Genomic DNA, 17159 nt, shown 5'->3' on the forward strand with positions numbered 1-17159 from the left:
GACAACTGATTTAACTATTTCTTCAGCATTGCAAACAGTCTTGTTTGCTACCAGGCTTCAACGAACAGCCATCTTGAGCCTTTCTCTACTTAGTACATTTAACGCTTCTAGTGACACTAAGCCCTGCTCTTCAGACTCTGAGATGCTCTACAGTGGTTCTATTAATATTTGTTGTCTCTCATTAAATTTGCTTTTGTCGACCAACCTTGCCAGCGATGTAGACCATCTTTGTGTCGTGGTCATAGTATGGAAACAGGACACCCGACGAAGAGTCAATGTTCTCTGTGCGCAGGGGCTTTGACAGGTCATGCTGAAAATACAAAGAAATTTAACAATGTGATTATTTAGAACATAGTTTATGGAATCCTACTAAAGTGAACAGCTTGCCATGGCAAATAACAATTACGATAGAAATAGCAAGGGTGGTAGATTTTACAGGTTTTCAATCAATTTAATGTTATGGCTGCTGCCACTCTATGTAGTGTGTCACTACTGTGATGTGGCTGAGAAGCTGTGCTGGAATCGCCACAGAGCGCTAGTATTCCTACATCATCCACTAGAATCTCCCCGTTTAAAAAAGAAAGAGATAAAAGTTTTCAATTGAAAACACAAATGGAACCAGTTAGTTTTTAGTCCAACTGTCCACTGTTCAGTCCAGCAAACCTCTTTTCAGCCTCAAGGGGCCCCAGTAGCTTTCAAAAAGTGCTTAAGAACCAACCTCGCATATCTGGGCATCTGCCCCTCCCTGCTTAATGTGCAGCAGATGCAGAATCCCGCAGAAACGGTAGCTGCAGGCCCACGCTTTCACTGGTTGCCCATACCCAGCTGTGCACTGCTTTCTGGCAATGACTAGGGGTACGGCTGGGCATTTATTTTTTTTCTTTTTCGAAACAGTAGCGCCATTCCATGATGCTTATTCTTCTCGCTTATGCCATGTACTTCCAGCCTGCTGGAAGAGCGTGCTTGTCACAGACTTTTCGGTGTTTGATGGACCCTCCTCATAAGACCCTCCACCCGATTTCTGTACCTTCGTGTGGGCCAATCAGTGAGGCATCATGAAGATGTGTAGTGCAAAGGAAACAAGGATGTCATAGACACAAAGGAAACAGAGCTCGTCCTGTTTCCTTTTTGTCTAGAGAAATGACAACATGGAGAGATGTAGTGCAAAGAAAACAAAGACGACATGGACACAAAGGAAACAGAACTCATCCTGTTTCCTTTGTGCTACATGTCTCCATGATCTCATTTCTGTATCTGACTTTTTTTTCGGGGTGCGGGACATTATATAAATCGATCTTCGGATAATTCAGGCATTTATTCCGGTCCCTTGAAATCCAAAGTAATGATGTTTTGCTACCCATAGTGTTATTTTTCGTTGCCAGTCATGTGCCATTTATGGATTTCAGTTTGTTAATCATTATGAATGACTGCATGACGGGTTGCATACTATTATGCTGTCTAATCAAACAGTATGCATTTTTGTGCACATCATGTTTTTTTTTTATATGGTGCTGAGTCCAGTCTAGTTTGTTTATTTCAGCTGCAAAGACCATACAGCACTATTTTTAAAAAGTAAGGGCAATAACATGTGCTGTTTATCGTTCCCGAAATTTTTTGTTTCAAATAGAACAGATATTTCATACCCGATTTCACATTCTAAGCTATTTTTTCCTCAAGTTCTTATTCGATTCTTATACTAAAATCTCAATATTCGTCACTCCTACAAATTTTCTCTTATCTAAAATTATTACTCAATTACTTTCCGCCAAGTAAGAAGAAAAGCAGCACTGGTAATTTTTTCTTTTTCCTTTAATTTCAAAAACTGCTGGCTTCTTTCATACTTGTGGGAGGTGGGTTTACCTTTCAGGGCATAAACTGTAACACAATACTCCATCATAACAGGCCACAATTCAATGACAGGAGACCAAAAGAGGCAGAAATATGGTCATATTATGGTTGGCAGTGCCTGAGGTCAGCGCACTTTTTTTCCAATGTGACTTAAAGTGGGACATTACCTGAGACCAAACTGCCCATTGCCTGTCACTGAATCTTGAGAATCCAGTCGTAAAAAGACGACCTGTGTCACCCAGAAACACCACTTTGGAAGCCTTGGACCCCTGGTGACAGACTCCTTCCTGCAGAGTACATCAGTCATCACTTCACTGCCCACTTTGCAAGCACTTTTGGCTTTCATGGACACCTCACGTATTACAAAGAAAGTCTTTATGTGATTTCAAAAACACATAACATCAGGCACTTTTCGTACACAGGCATTCAGAGCCGCCCAAATATTTCACCCAGTTTCAACCGGCTAACGATGCAAGTTTACAATGCAGTATCCAGCAGTGCAGCATAAACAGCATTTTGCTTCAGTTTCCAATCAGACCAACTGAAGCTCCGCTAAGAAAGTCACATCTGCAAGCTCGACTACCAGTACATGCTAAAGAGACATCAACCAAGTTTTGATAAAACAGCATGCCCAAAAAGCATGATGCAAGAACTAAAACAACCTATTCCATGGGCAGCTTCCAAGCACTATATCAAAGGCTCCATTAGAGAACACATGGCCGAAGCACATTGACCTGAAATAAAGTCCTCAAGCAGTCAGGTAACCTACAGCACAGCTTGACAGCAAATAGGTAAAAAAAAATAGCTGCCAGTGTTGGCAGTTCCTTAAATTTAAGAAAACAAATGATAAAATACATACCGCATTGAAATGCACATTACATAGCAGCCTAGTAACAAGAATGTTAAACAAGGATTCTACAGCTGACTTACCACCAGGCTAGAAAGTAGGGTAAAAATTATACTTGAGTAGGTTAGTTTGCAAGGTAAACTATGCAGTGTAGAAAAATGTTGCGCACTTTTGCATGCTTCCATATTGTGTTCCTCAAATGGCAATATGCATATACAGGGCATTCATCTAAGGCTTTAGACAATTTTCAAAATAGGCTTTTCTAATTACAAGAGCGCTTTTTTCAGCAATGCACTGTAAGTGGCGTAGTTCATCAGAATACTGCTAAGAAGTGCTAACTAGCAGGCTGGATAACTATTATTGAATAGTTAACTTTTTAATTATTACTGTTAGGCTCCTTAATTATTCAAAAGCCAGTAGCCCACCGTAAGTAATACCCATATCAGTTTTTAGAATTTTCAAAACGCGGTTACCCTTGGTGCTGTGGCCCAACAAATTTTGGCTACATCGCGCCAATATGCATGCACTTTCGAAAAGCTTGCAGGCAAAGCAACCTCTCCAGTGCACTTAACTAATCAAAACTGCCAAAACTCGCCAGTGAATGTCTGTCCGAAAGCACTTTGTTCTTCCTCCTCCTCAGCATTCCGCACTTTATGCTTTGTCAGAGCCACATTATGTTTTTGTTCAGTACTTTTCAATGAAGTGGCATTAGAGATCCTGTTCATGAGAAAGGCCGGCATCCACCTATCTATGCCCACCATGCCAGGTGGCAATGAAATGAATTCAAACAAATTCAATAGAGCTGCTACCTGCCAACTGTGGAACTGCACTCATTGGTCAAGAGATAGCCAGCCTCCTCCCGAAAGTACTAATGTGCAAAAATTAGCAATACAGGAGCTCGGGAAGAGCAACTTGGGTCTCACAAGCATCACTGGTGGATAGTGGCACATTGTTTAACCACTGCACCAGTAGTGGTATGAGGACTCCAAGCAATCTATGAATTAAGGAAAGAGAAGAAGTACTTGTATGGGAAATGTCTCTAGCACTATCGCATTGCACTTCTAATGGTAGGTTAAGAGATCGTTCAAGTTCCTTCTTTATAGTTTGCACAGGCAGAGTAAGTTTAAGGTTTTAATGTATAAAAGTGTAAAATAACTACAAATGATCACATTTATCTAGTTGAGAGCAGTTACATTGAAAACGGGCAACAGAATTTCATATTTGATGCTAGAGCACAGATCTAATTGAGAGAAGTTAATTAAATCCAAAACACTCGGGAAGCGGTAAAAAATTTTTTAACGTGAATTTTGCTTTGCATGACCATCTGACAGCAGGCTTACATGTGACGCATGTGCGTATACCTGCTACGATGCTGCCTCCCAACGAGTCGAGTCGGTTAAAGTCTGCTAATGGTAACGTATGCAGGCTCAAGGCCTAGGGAGCCAGTTATTCGCGTTTCCTTTCCTTTCGTGGCTTTTGCGCACAGACTGAAGTTGAAGACAAAAATGACATGCAATGCACAGCGAGAGAGAGTGGCAGTTTAGCATGAAGCGTGATTGGCTACGGCGAGAGCATAGTGCTCTCATGTAGTGGCCAAAGAAGCTGATCTGTTCGCACCGCTGTGAGTTCGAAACCCAGTCGTGGCAATATTTATTTTATTTCTGCAGGTATCCGAGAGGCTTCAGAGAAACCTCGGATTTTTCAGGATTGCTGGTAATATAGTGCTTTTGCACAAAAAATGGCTTTACAGCATGTTTGTAGCCTGCAGGCATCATGTGTAGTCCTCCATGTTTTGGGTGTCACATAGAAGAAAAATTAGAAAATATTGTTGCATGGTGTCTTACCCGCACTACAGTGCACGCCCTTGGGTCGATGATTCGAAGTTTCTTATCCTTGCACGTTGTCGCCAGCAGGCTTCCATCACGGTTGAATGACATGGAGTGGATCGAGTCAGGATGGCAGTCAATCGTGCGCACCACTTCACCATGGCTAACATCCCATACCAGAATCTGAGCAGGGTGGCAAAAGAAAGAATGTGCTGATAATTTCTCCCCACAGTCAATGAAGTCTACTGCACGCTGCGACAAACATGGAATAAGTTAGAGTTTCATTGTCAGTCAATATAAACCAGCAAAAAGAAAGCAGTTCACCATATATCAATACACTGGAGCATATGAAAAAGATGAAAATATCCATATATAGTGCAATAACATTTAAGGCCCACCAGTTGAACTCCAAAGCAGTTTCCAATTAGGCAGTGCAAATTACTGTTCTCCATAGCACACAGCTGCACAGCATCATGATACTGCTCTTCCCTCCTGCATACAATATATTTGTCTTGTTCTCGGATCATGTGCGAAGCTGTATTTTTGCGATACATATGAAACGAAAATATTTTGCTGCTCGAGGGCGCCCCAAAAAGAGTAAGAGGACACCACACGGCTATTCTATTTTCGTACATACTACATATATAAGACGTCTTGTCCAGAAGAAATTGCCAGTGGAATTGCGAGCTGTACCTCTTCTAAGCACAGGAAAAGCCAATGTCGCGGATATATCTGCGCTAGGCAGGCCCTTCATTCACGACTCTGCCACACCGCCTTTTCCTCGACATCAGCTCATTAAGCACTCGTAAATATGCAAGCAGTTAACTTCAACTCATCCTTAGGCTCGCAGTCCGCCGCAGCTTTGTGGCCATTTCATCGATTTTCGCCCGGTAGCGTCGTAGCGCAAGGTGCGTGTAATAATTTCCGGTACAAAACTCCTTCGTTCCGTTCGCTCGCCCTTTGACGGGCGCGAGCGCGCTTTTAACTCGCGGTCGCTTTAGCTGCAGTTACCAGAATGCTTTTCGGACTCGCGGCATTACGCCGTGCCCGTAACTAAACCCCGTTAAAGTTAGCTTCACAGCACAGTAACTACTGATAAGGAGAAGCTCGCTTTACACACGAGCAGAGACGCGATTCTCAAGGATTTTTTTTTTTGTCCGGTTGGGGGGGGGGGGGGGGGGAGGTAGGTCTTGACCCTTATATATATATATATATATTTTGTTTGTTTAGTTACCGGCCGGCCGAAACGGGAGAGAGGCTGAGGGGCTACGTGGAGGGTTGTTCAGAGCCATCTGTCTGAAGCCTTGGCTTTCCTGTCAACCGCCGAGGTTACTTTTTTTTTCTGCAAAAGCAGTGCTACTGTCACCCCCTCCCCCCGAAACCTGGCGAGGCCTCCAGCCCACGCGAGGAGTCTCCACCCTCCAGAAGAAGCACCCACCAATTTGCAACGTACCTGTAAAGTGCGCGACACATATCTTTCTTGACCAGCCACTTCAACCCCCTCTCCCCTTCTTCACTAGCATCCCTAACTTTCCCCTCGGCTCTCCCTCTCGTACAATATTCTTCTCTTACTCAGAGACAGAGACGTGCCTCTCTCTCTCTCTCTCAACCTCTGCTTCGGAGTAGTGGGAATATATTGTGTCTCGGCGGACTCTGAACTTCGAAAGTACACACCCACAGTTTGCCCAAAGAAGCTACCGAGTTCGACTGACCATGTGGTCGAATCCGGTGCTGAGCAGGATGTTCTCGGCGGTGGGATGCCACTCGACGTAGCCAACGCGCCTCCTGTGCCCGCGCAGGTCCATCAGCGGCTCCACCAGGTTGACGTTGCGCGACAGGCCCTCCTCGGGGATGTACCAGATCTTCACCTGCGCACACGACGGCGATCACCCACACGTGTTTGCGTACGTGCTGCCGGTGAACGAGTGTTTGAGTGACCCGGCAGCTTTGCCATCACGTAGCTAAACAATTAGGCACCACACAGCATTGTCAGTAATATCCTGGTGGACGCTGTAGTGCTCTGACGACATTCAACGTTATGGGCTTACACCGCCTACATCATGTCAGAAAATGTGTATAGGCAGTAGCAAAAAATCTCTCAGCTCCGACCATGCATAGTGAATGCGGCATCAGCCCACGGTGCAATAGAAACAACCATTGCTTACCGTGCAGTCGTCTGAGCAGGAAGCAATGACGTTGTCGTTGAAGGGGTTCCATTTGAGGTCTAGCACTGGTCCTTTGTGGCCCGTTACCTTGCCAGCGGATACTTCAACTCTGCCAGTCTGCTCGTGCGAGGCAAAAACAAAAGCACACAATGCAAAACCAATTGTTTCTCTGGTCTATGTGAGCGGACGTCTAGAGTCCTCACTGCAGCAGAGAACCGTGTTGAAATACGGTGTCGATGTACTCCCGTTTTGTTGGAAATACAGTTGAGCCCAGATATACCGAACCCGCCGGTACATCGAATTTTTGCTTATATCGAACAATCAGGACATAGCAGCGGAACACATCTAACGGCGCGCTGTGTGACTTCTCCTAACGGCACTCTTCGATCGCTTTTCGCGCTCAGTGAGGGATCGGCAGCGCTAGCGCTGCGAAACAGCGTGACGAGGTGAACGTGGGGTGTGATTGAGGGAGGCCATCGGTCCCTTGTACTCATTTACTTCCTTATTACAAATCTACTCCACCTTGGGCGATTCCCCTAAAACATTTGACCAACTCTGTTCTCACTTCGAGTTATTGATCAATTCGCTCTCGCCCTACCATAAGCTTGCCGTCCCGGTTAGCCCAGTTGGTGGAGCGACTGCTCCGGTGAAACGGTGGCCCCGGGTTCGAACCCTGGACCAGGACGAATTTTTCTTTAACTGGGAAGTTTCTGAGAAAGCTGTATAGCTTTCCTTTGTAGCCGTATGGCTGGTCTTGGGTGGATGTCGATGAGTAATTACTCCCTTATTACATTTTCCACGGCACATCGCTGCCTTGCGGTGAAGCCAACCTAACAACTAAAGTCTAGCGGTGGCCCTGGCCTGGCGTGCCTCGCTGCCGAAGGTGTTGCGGAAGCCAACAGTACGTTGATTTTAATGAGTTTCTATTTATGGTGTATTGACAACAGAATTAGACATCTTATGATAGGCAGTGGCTAGTAAAAAATTCGCCGACAATTACGCTTCTCGGCAATGCGATTTTTCAGCGCAGCTGCTGCGGTACCCGAACCATAGGCGACCGCATACGGAACACACACTGTGCCGCACGGAGGCGGCTTTGGGTTTCGACTTGGGAAGCGCGCACAGCGTTCCGGCGCCGATGACCCTCGCCTCGGGCGAACGGCCAGCGCGTTTACAGCGTGCGCTACTCTGGCGCCATCTCTAGCGAGCGAAGCATACCTTACCGATGACGTCATTGGAGAGCTGACGACAGCGCGCTACTCTGGCGCCATCTCTGGCAAGCGAAGCATACCTTACCGATGACGTCATTGGCGAGCTGACGACGGCGCGCTACTCTGGCGCAATCTCTGGCAAGCGAAGCACACCTTGTGGAGACGCCTTCGTCCCCTGCGTTCGCTTTCCCTCAACGCACTAGTTCCCTGTAGTTAGCTCCCACGAAACGCGCTCTTCTCAGTTTTGGTTACTTTAACTAACAGGGGAGGGCGCTCGCGTCGCAGCGACACCAGCGCCACGGATGGCGTTTTGCTGCGCTCTCGAGCGGAGCGACGGGGGCTCTTCTCCCTGGGACAGGGAAGCGTGTTGGACGTTCACGCGCAAAGCTCCGCTCTTCGCCGCGGGCGTCCTCGTGTGGAAACGTGTTCCCCTCAGCTCGTCCCGTCCGGCCTCGGAGATATTCCCTTTGCCCTAGCGTGGCGAACGTTCGCTCGTAACCGTGCTGGTGGGTCGGACATCCTCGATTCCTCAGTGTAATTCGTTGCTAGCCGGCGTTATTGTTGTTATAGCAATAAATACCTTGTTTGTGTCAGCCAGTGTGTCGTTCCTTTGTTCCCGCAGAGCAAGGCCCGCCGTGGTCGGCGTGCGCTCGGTAGCGTACGCGACCACGGGGTGGGGTCCGGGCGGTTTTGAACTGTCAGCCGCGCTTAATCGGGGAGAACGTATTTATCTCCCCCATTTTAAACCCCACAACCTTGCCGATGACGTCATTGGCGAGCTGACAACGGCGCGCTACTCTGGTGCCGCGGGTCGCCGCTGCGCAACCTGCCTTCAGACTACCGTCGTACCCTCCTCCTGCGCTTTCCTCCTCGAGCATTCTTCGCTTTCGCCGTATTTCGTCCTCCGCTGCACTTCTCGCTCGGTCACGCCAACGACGGCGAGCCACAAAGCTCTACCCGGGAATGGGCGAATAAGCGCTGCGCTCTAAAACACCGTCCTCTGTGGCTTCAATGCGAAGCAGGTAGCGCCTAGAGGGAGGTGCGCTACCAGCACACCGGTAGGAGCAACTTCGATGCAAGAAGCGTGTCACTAGCGTGGATGCAATGTATTCTTGTTCCTAGGTTACAGATAACCTTATATGCTGCTATTTTTGATACATCGAATTACCTGTATATCGAACTCTTTCGCGATCCACTTTGAGTTCGATATCTCCGGGCTCGACTGTATGACCATGCTGAGCATACAAAGAGCCGTCCACATATATCCGTGCAGAGACAGCAATTAACTTCGCTATCAGTCTCTTTACAGACAAACCGCTAAAATATGTGACTACATGATATGAATAGTACCTGGAACAATACTGGCTAAGAGACCAGCGTTTCGACGCTTGTATCGAGAGCTGCAAGCATGGTAAGTTCCTTTTTATTTTTTTTCAGGCATTCTTCCAGTTCACCTTCTTTAGGCTCCTTCTCTCTCTTCTTTTATCCCTTTTATTCCTACCATCATGGCGCGGTTTAGGCGTCCACCCCTAATGAGACAGCTACTGTGTCTTTCCATTATTCATGACTGTCTCTTTTTCTGCTACTTTCAATCGTTGCATAAAAAAAAATGCAGAGCTCAACAAAAAGCGTACAACTAGCACGTACTACAGGAGGTATTCTTTAACTTCATTTAGTGTGCGATGGCGGTTACGGCAGAAACCCCGTGTGACAATAGCCACACTAGAAAAAGCGCTAGGTCACTCGACACAACCGAGCCTGAACACTGCGGTCGATCCAGAGTCTGGTGCATGTAAAGGTGCCCACTGAGTGCAACGCGCATGCACAGCCCGGTGCACTCACGTGTTCGATGGGCAGGACGAGGAAGGAGCCGCCGCCGGCCGTCTCGGTGACGATGGCGATGAATTTGGGGTTGACGGCGCAGAAGTAGCTGTCGTGCGCGTCCTTGGTGATCTTGACGCACTCGTAGCACTGGCCCTTGCGCGCGGGACTGCCGAACACGTGGCGGAATTTGCTGCTCCGCACGCCTCGGAAGCTCGTCTGCGCCCATTCACCACAAGTCGTACTGCTCCAGACACACACACACACAGCGAGGCACCGCCACTAGGGTGCGCGACGTGCTTGAATCTTCGCGACCAGAGCTCTCCAAGGGACTTAATACCGAAACCTGGCACCCTAAACAGTCCACCAACTCGCGCATTAGCTGACCTTGTGAAGCATTTAGAACTGTTCAGGGCTGCCCAGAACGCAGTATAGAAAACTTGCAGTGCGCCAGGCGCTAGCGCCATCTATTGGCGGTGTCAATCAATCTTCAAGGTCAACGCAGCATGCCTGCGTGTTTGATTCCAGGTTTCGAAAGTGGTACATTGGAGAACTCTGTTCTCGACATGCGATCCTTGCAAACAAACTCGAATGGCGCGATTGCGTGCGTGCAGCAAAGGCGTAATCGTCAAGCTCAGCATAAAGTAAACAAAAGCAGCGAGGGACGATCCTATGCAAGCCCGAGTAATACTTGATTGAAGTCATGCCGTAACAACGTACTCGGTCTGCCGTTATACTAGAACAAAAACTAATATAAACAAAAACCACCAGGCAAACTTGATAACGGGCCTGTTGGGCGGGATCTCAAAAAGAGTTACCACACAAATTCAATGTCGAGTTCGTTTCAATCTTAAGTGCTACATGAAGCTCATGTCATGAAGTCGTCCAACGTTGTCTCTAATGCTCGGCGTAAAGAATATCGCCCTATGCTACGGTGTAGAAAAGAGTACTCCAACAATTATTCCTTGCCCAATAAGTGCCAGCTTTTAGCGCCAGCGAATACTCCGGACTGCAGTGGGCCTTAGCGGCTAAAATGTCAAAGGGTGTGAACTCAATGCCGACTTTTTTTTTTATCCTTGTAGTGCGCAATATTCAGATAAAGACGAGGCCAAAACTTTATCAAGCACGAACGCTACTTCGGTTGTCAAGAAATATACAGTAACGCTGCACGAACTAAACTTTCTATCTTTTTCTAGAATCTTTCGCCCGTGAGTGTTACCCCAGCGAACGCCAGTGAGACGCATGGTCATGGCCCACCGCTTAGCTCGGTGAATTAGCTGGCATCAGAAGCCGCCTGGCACCTCGTAAGGACACAAACCTCGCAGTTTATAATTTAAAGGGACACTGAGGAGAAATTCAAGTTGCCCTGTATCAGTACATTACCACATTCTAAAGGCCAAGACTCAGTGACAACAGTTTTTATAAACTAGAGAAGGCCAGAAAATGAAATACATGCGTCGCCACCACAGGCCGATTTCGCAAGTATCCCGCGGTGCGTAGACAGATTTTGTTGCGGATCTCAGAGGCTAGGTTACGTTGCCATTCATCTGAAAAACGGTGATCACGGAGTCCTTTTCGATGTAGACGTCACGAGTTTGAATAGAGTGGCGGGAAAATTTTTATATGCAATTTTCTCAGAAACACGTTTGTTGCAGCCGAACAAACATACCCCGAAAGAGCCATTAAATTAACTTTTACTAAAAACAAAGATTGGATGATATATTCCTTTGTCCTCAGTGCCCCTTTAAGGGACTGTGGTTAGTGCATGCTGGCTATGAGTAAAGTAGGCGATGCGTTCAACGGTTAAGACGACAAAAGTGAAAAGGCTCTTGTACCTGTGTGTTTCCTTTCTCACCCATAGCGGAGGAATCTTCCAACAAATCACTGCCGAGGGGAAGGGAAAAAAGAAGCAGAACAAAAGGCAGGCGTGAACATAAAGCTTCGTGGCGTGCGCAAAAGTTCGCAAGCAGCAACGCAGCAGCGCACAAAGCGTGTCGGTAGCGTGAAAGCGCAGGGCAACAAAGAATAACAAAGTCTGTTAACTTTTCATTTTTTTCTCACCATTTTAGCCCAGTTCGAAGACAGTTCAGACATAATCGTAGTTATTTTTAGACAGGCCCCTGAAGCGCCACTTTGTCGACTAAGAGAAACACTTTGGAATGTAGGTACAGGCTGTTTAAATTTATTCAACTCTATTAAATATACAACCTAATTCATTAGTTAATTAGAATATGTTAGGTATTACTGAATAAGATGTCCACTTGGCCAGATAACCCAACCTCAAAAGCGGTTGTTCCACATGGCTGGTGTTCCACATGGCTAATGACGCTCAACGTAACGAAATGCAAATACATGCAGGTATCACGCAAGCGCACTAATATCGACTACGCTTATTCACTCAGTTCAACCATCCTTACTAAAGCCGAATCATACCGGTATCTTGGCATCCATATCACGAGCAACCTCACTTGGTCCGAGCACATCACGAAGATTGCTGCTGATGCATCTAAAACACTCGGCTTTATCAGACGCAACCTCAGTTTCTCCCCTTCTTCCATTCGCAGCCTAGCCTACAAAACTTTCATCCGCAGCAAACTTGAATTTGCATCCCCAATATGGAACCCACATCAAGCCTACTTAATAGCCAGCCTAGAAGCCGTCCAAAACCGTGCAGCCCGCTTTATTTCCTCCAACTATGACACCCGCTCTAGCATTACCAAAATAAAATTATCTGCCGACATCGAGCCTCTCGCGCATAGGCGTATAATTGCCCGTTTATCATTATTCCATAAATTGTACTATTGTTTTCCCTCACTTCGACACTCCCTTCTGCTCCCTCCCCTCCGAACATCACGCCGTCTTTTCAACTCCATGAGCATCCTAAGACTTCATGGCTCCTCAAACGCATTTAACAAGTCATTTCTGCCTCTTGCCATTAATGAATGGAATTCACTACCCGAATTAATTGTCACTGAACGCGATGCTCTGAAATTCCGCCAAATGCTGTCATTGCACTTGAAATCCCAATGTGGGTAACTGTTGCCTTTGCGTTTTATTTTTATGTTATGATTGTTTGATATACTACTGCACCTGTCTGCCTGATTTATAAACGTGTTTTTCTTTTTTTTTTCTCTTCCCCAAGCAACGATTGTTTCACTGTATGCTTTTTCTTCACTGTATACTTTTTTTCAGTTTTTTTTTCACTGTTTTACTGTACTTTTTTGTATATGTATTTTTTTTTGACCTAATAATGTCATTACTTGCTTCGATGTTCGCCCCCCCCTTATGTAATACCCCGCCAGGGGTCTTTAAGGGCCATTAAATGATGATGATGATGGTACTGAGCAGCTATTAAAGCAGTTTGTTAAAAAAAAAAATCCCAAGTAAAAAACCCTGTACAGACCCGCCTCGCTAGTGATTTCGCCCACAAGTGATGAATCAAAGGTACCACGCCGCTGCGGTGGCTCAGTGGTTATAGCGCTCGGCTGCTGACACGAAAGACGCGGGTTCGATCCCGGCCGCGGAGGCCGAATTTCGGTGGAGGCGAAATTCTGTAGGGCCGTGTGCTGTGCGATGCCAGTGCACGTTAAAGAACCCGAGGTGGTCGAAATTTCCGGAGCCCTTCACTACGGCGTCCCTCGTATCGTGGTGGAGCAGCGCAAAGGACGGGACACAAGAAACAAGGAAGGACGTACACAGGCGCTGATGTTTCTTGTGTCCCGTCCTTTGCGCTGCTCCACCACGATGCAACAGCACCAACTAGCCCAGCAACTTGCTCTTTTGTCCCTCGTAGCCTGAGTCACTTTGGGACGTTAACCCCCCCATAAACCCTCAGACGATAAACCAAATCAAGACCATAAGGAGTATCTGGCTAGCACTTTTCCCAAACTCGCACTTGTCCCCAATTCTCCTGGTGCGTGCGCCCCCACCCTTACCAAAACCGCGTACTGTCGCCGTTGTCCGCGTCGTCCTGGGGGGCAGCACCGGTAGATGCGCGGAGAGGCGCTGCGATATGTACAACTATCAATATATAGGGTGCCTCGATGACCGCCCCTAGACACCCTATACGAAGTCACACGACGGCTTCTCTCTGACCTCATGAAACATCAACCACGCTTTTACCGTAATTTCAGCGCGGGTGTCAGAGCCGCCATTTTTTTAGGCGTGTCGTCGATACTAATGCCATGTCGACCCAATGCCGAAGTATGACCATACCACGTATCGCAGCATTTGCTAGTCCTATAGAAGTGTGATCGGATCAAGATGCAGCCTAGAAAACGGGAAGCAATTATTTCGCATCAATTGTTGATTGGTGAACAGGAAGGAAGTGGAAAGCTGCAGCGGCTTTAGTTTTCGATTGAGGATGAAGAACTGGAACTGTCATGCGACGAACGGCAAGTGGGCAGCTGTCGCCGCCATGTTTCACGACAGGTATTCCGACTGGATCCGGTCGGAGAACCGCGCGATGCCAGTGGCGAAGCCGCGATGGAGCTACGTTCCGTGCGGTTGCCGCAAGAGGCTGATGGAAGAAATAATATTTCAGAAAGGTTATAAGGATAGTTTAGTTCACGCGCCATCGGTGAAAGTTAAAGCGCCGCTAAACTTAACCTATCCGTTAAACGTGATAACTTGCCATGCTCAACGGATGGTCGGAAGAAGGGCGCAAGTTGATAATTTTTGCGTCAAAGGATGACGCAGGCTCAGCAGTACAGAGCGTAACCCCAGCTGCCTAGAGGACCGAGCTGAGGAGGAAGGTCGCAAGTGGAGGGAACGGTTATAAGTTGAACCTCGTTATAACGAAGTTGAAGGGTCACCACGATTTATTCTTGCTCCCAGCGGTGGACCTTGTGCGGCCGGGTTGCTCTTCCCGAGCGACCAATCGTTAATCAGTTCGCTCACTGCCCGGTGGGCAGGTTGTGATGACGCCGCAGGGTCACGTGACCTGGGTGGCCCACCTGCCTCTTCGGTTCTCTCTGGACAACACCTTCCAGAGTCAGGTTCATGATTTTTCGCTCACAACGACGACAACGCCGACACCGGATTTTCTGGACAACGGGGCCTCATACGCTATCGCGTTAAAACGCGTCTTGGAGGGGTAACACCGCTCATGAAAGGGCATGCCCTTATTATAATATACAGGTTCGTTTTCAAGGTGCTGAAGCCAATACAGGCCGCTGTAAAAAGCGGGCTCTATGGCGATTTCTCCGCGAGTATCCGTTTTCATTGGCTTCACCCCAGAGTAAACGAACACGCAGGACAGAATACTTCTCCGCATTGCAGTGTCTTGCGGAGAATGCATACGCCAGACCAAAGGCTTTGATGATGGCCGCCTTCTGGTAAACGTAAACTGTTTTACGTTTTCGTTTCCATCCGCTTGGGCCTGTGAAACTATAGGAGGATCTCGGCGACGTCAAGCACGCCAAGTGCACTGCCAAAGGGTTTTAGCATATTGCGAAAACAAACTAAACTTCACATGGAACCAGGGAAGCAGAGCGCGCCCGCAGTGTGCCGTGTGCAGCGAGGAAATTTAAGGATGGGGGAATCGCAGTTTTCCACATCGAATAGGTACAGAAGTATTACGGGAAAAAATTGACCCACCTAGCAGTGTAAGCGCGAAATGACCAGTGAGGTTTATTGGAGATTCGTTCTACCTCGTAGTCGGAAAATTTTACTTCGTAATAATGAAATGTCAGATACGTAGACTTCTAGGGGAGCTTCCAAGGGGAACCACTGTTTCTTCTATATATCCATTATTTCGTTATAGCGAGCTTCGATTGTATTTAATCGTCTGTACATTTCTTGGAACCGTGCGTTCAGGCAATTTTTGCCAAAAAAAGGTTGCTTCAGCGGTGACTTTTGTTCCCATATATTGTCACATAGTGGCGTCGGCAGTCCGGCAGTCAAGAAGACAGCAAAAAGGTCTTCCAAAAGATATTGTTTACTGGGCGGACCTGCGCCCACAAAGAACTGAATGACTCGGCGGCGGCGATAGCAACGGCGATCGTCGAACAGAATGCTCGCCGCTGTCGGCCCTGTTGACAACGAACTTTCGAGATACGTCGTGCAAAGAACAACAGCCTGGAACAACGTAGAATCGATGCCGCCTGGGTGCGATCACTCTAAACAAATCTTCCGCGTCTTGCGTCACAAATAAAGCGACAAAGCCGCGTAATGGCAGCTTCGAGGAATGAACAAGCAACGATTACAAAGCTCGTCAATACTAGTTCTCCCGGTACACGAGTTCCGGGGCCATTTGATTGAAGAAACGGTTTGACCATCTTCAAAGATGAAGTTTAGCAGGCAATGGAGAGACGAAACCTCCACGTTACGATACAGAGCAGGTTTTACTTTTTCGTAGGCCTGGATGACTACAACTTTCCAACACAAGGGCGGTCGTCCGGTCTGATGTAAGGCCATCCCGTTTCTTATTGGCTGCCGGCGCTCGATCGGGCACCAGCCAATGGAGCGGTTTTTCCCGGAGGGAAGTTTCGTAAACCTTCTCCCGCAGTGTCGTGCTCTATTTCCGTGTTTTCCCTCTCCCTCACGAAAGCGTGAGGGCGAAGGAAGAGAGGTGGAAAGCGTTCACGTCATTGTTCCATATCACCGTAGCTTTCGAGCTCAGTAGCAATCGTCCGTGATAGCACTCGACGGACTTTTAGCGTTTCCCGCATATAAATGCCGGGAGCCACAGCAAATATACAAACAAAAGGGCGCCGCTGAAGTGTGTTTTGGTTTCTGTCCTTGCTTTGTCATGATTCAGTCACCGTGCAAACAGAAAACGAGGTTGCGAGACATCGGTTGTTTTACAACGCTCGAGCAATGTCGCAAAATCGCCTCTCGCTTGTTCCTCAGTCGCAACGCGCGTGATAACGTAAACCTAAAAAAGTTACCATAAAACAAGAGCGTATTATCCTAACAACAATCTCTTCATATACCTGCTGTCCACCGCTGGTTGGAGCTTGCAGGCCAACAGATGTGCAATAAGTGATGTGCCACTGCATTTCCAATTAAACCCGCAAACGACAGTCTGCATGACGATTACTCACAAAGCTGAGCTGCTTCACTGTGCATATACTTTTTCCCCTTTCACGGGTAAATGAATACAAATACCTCGGCATGACCATAACTTCAAACCTCAGCTGGAGAAAACATATCGATAATGTTGTCGGGAAGGGGAACAAAAGACTAGGCGACCTCAGACGCGTCCTAAAACACGCTTCCACAGACACGAAACTGACAGCGAACAAGACGCTTGTACGTCCCTTACTTGAGCATGCATGTGAAATATGGGATCCATACCACAAAAAGCCAATATCTAGACCTGAACAGGTACAGAGACGGGCCTTACGCTTCATTTTCTCTCAATACCGAAGGTTGGATTCGGTGACCCCCCTTTATGCGAAAGCCTATTTGCCTTTCCTTTCTCAGAGACGAAAAAAAA

General features: G+C 47.3%; 1 protein-coding gene across 3 annotated transcripts in view; it reads right to left on the reverse strand.

Annotated features, from left to right (window-relative positions):
- Positions 1–17159, reverse strand: part of LOC149339369 (coronin-2B-like) — a 210983-nt gene that overhangs the window by 29011 nt on the left and 164813 nt on the right. For 2 of the 3 annotated variants that reach the window (XM_089548128.1, XM_089548129.1), the window contains exons 2-8: positions 11554–11602; positions 9740–9937; positions 6687–6803; positions 6234–6389; positions 4540–4704; positions 2016–2135; positions 206–310 (exon numbers count right to left, since the gene is read on the reverse strand). In XM_089548128.1, coding sequence (XP_089404254.1) covers positions 206–310; positions 2016–2135; positions 4540–4704; positions 6234–6389; positions 6687–6803; positions 9740–9937; positions 11554–11577 — 885 coding nt within the window. In that variant the 5' untranslated portion in view covers positions 11578–11602. The remainder of the gene's footprint in view (positions 1–205; positions 311–2015; positions 2136–4539; positions 4705–6233; positions 6390–6686; positions 6804–9739; positions 9938–11553; positions 11603–17159) is intronic. The other variant, XM_089548127.1, reaches the window with a different exon arrangement.

This window comes from Amblyomma mixtum, chromosome 6, assembly GCF_055824585.1.
Source record: "Amblyomma mixtum isolate Tamu chromosome 6, ASM5582458v1, whole genome shotgun sequence".
Taxonomy (NCBI): domain Eukaryota; kingdom Metazoa; phylum Arthropoda; class Arachnida; order Ixodida; family Ixodidae; genus Amblyomma; species Amblyomma mixtum.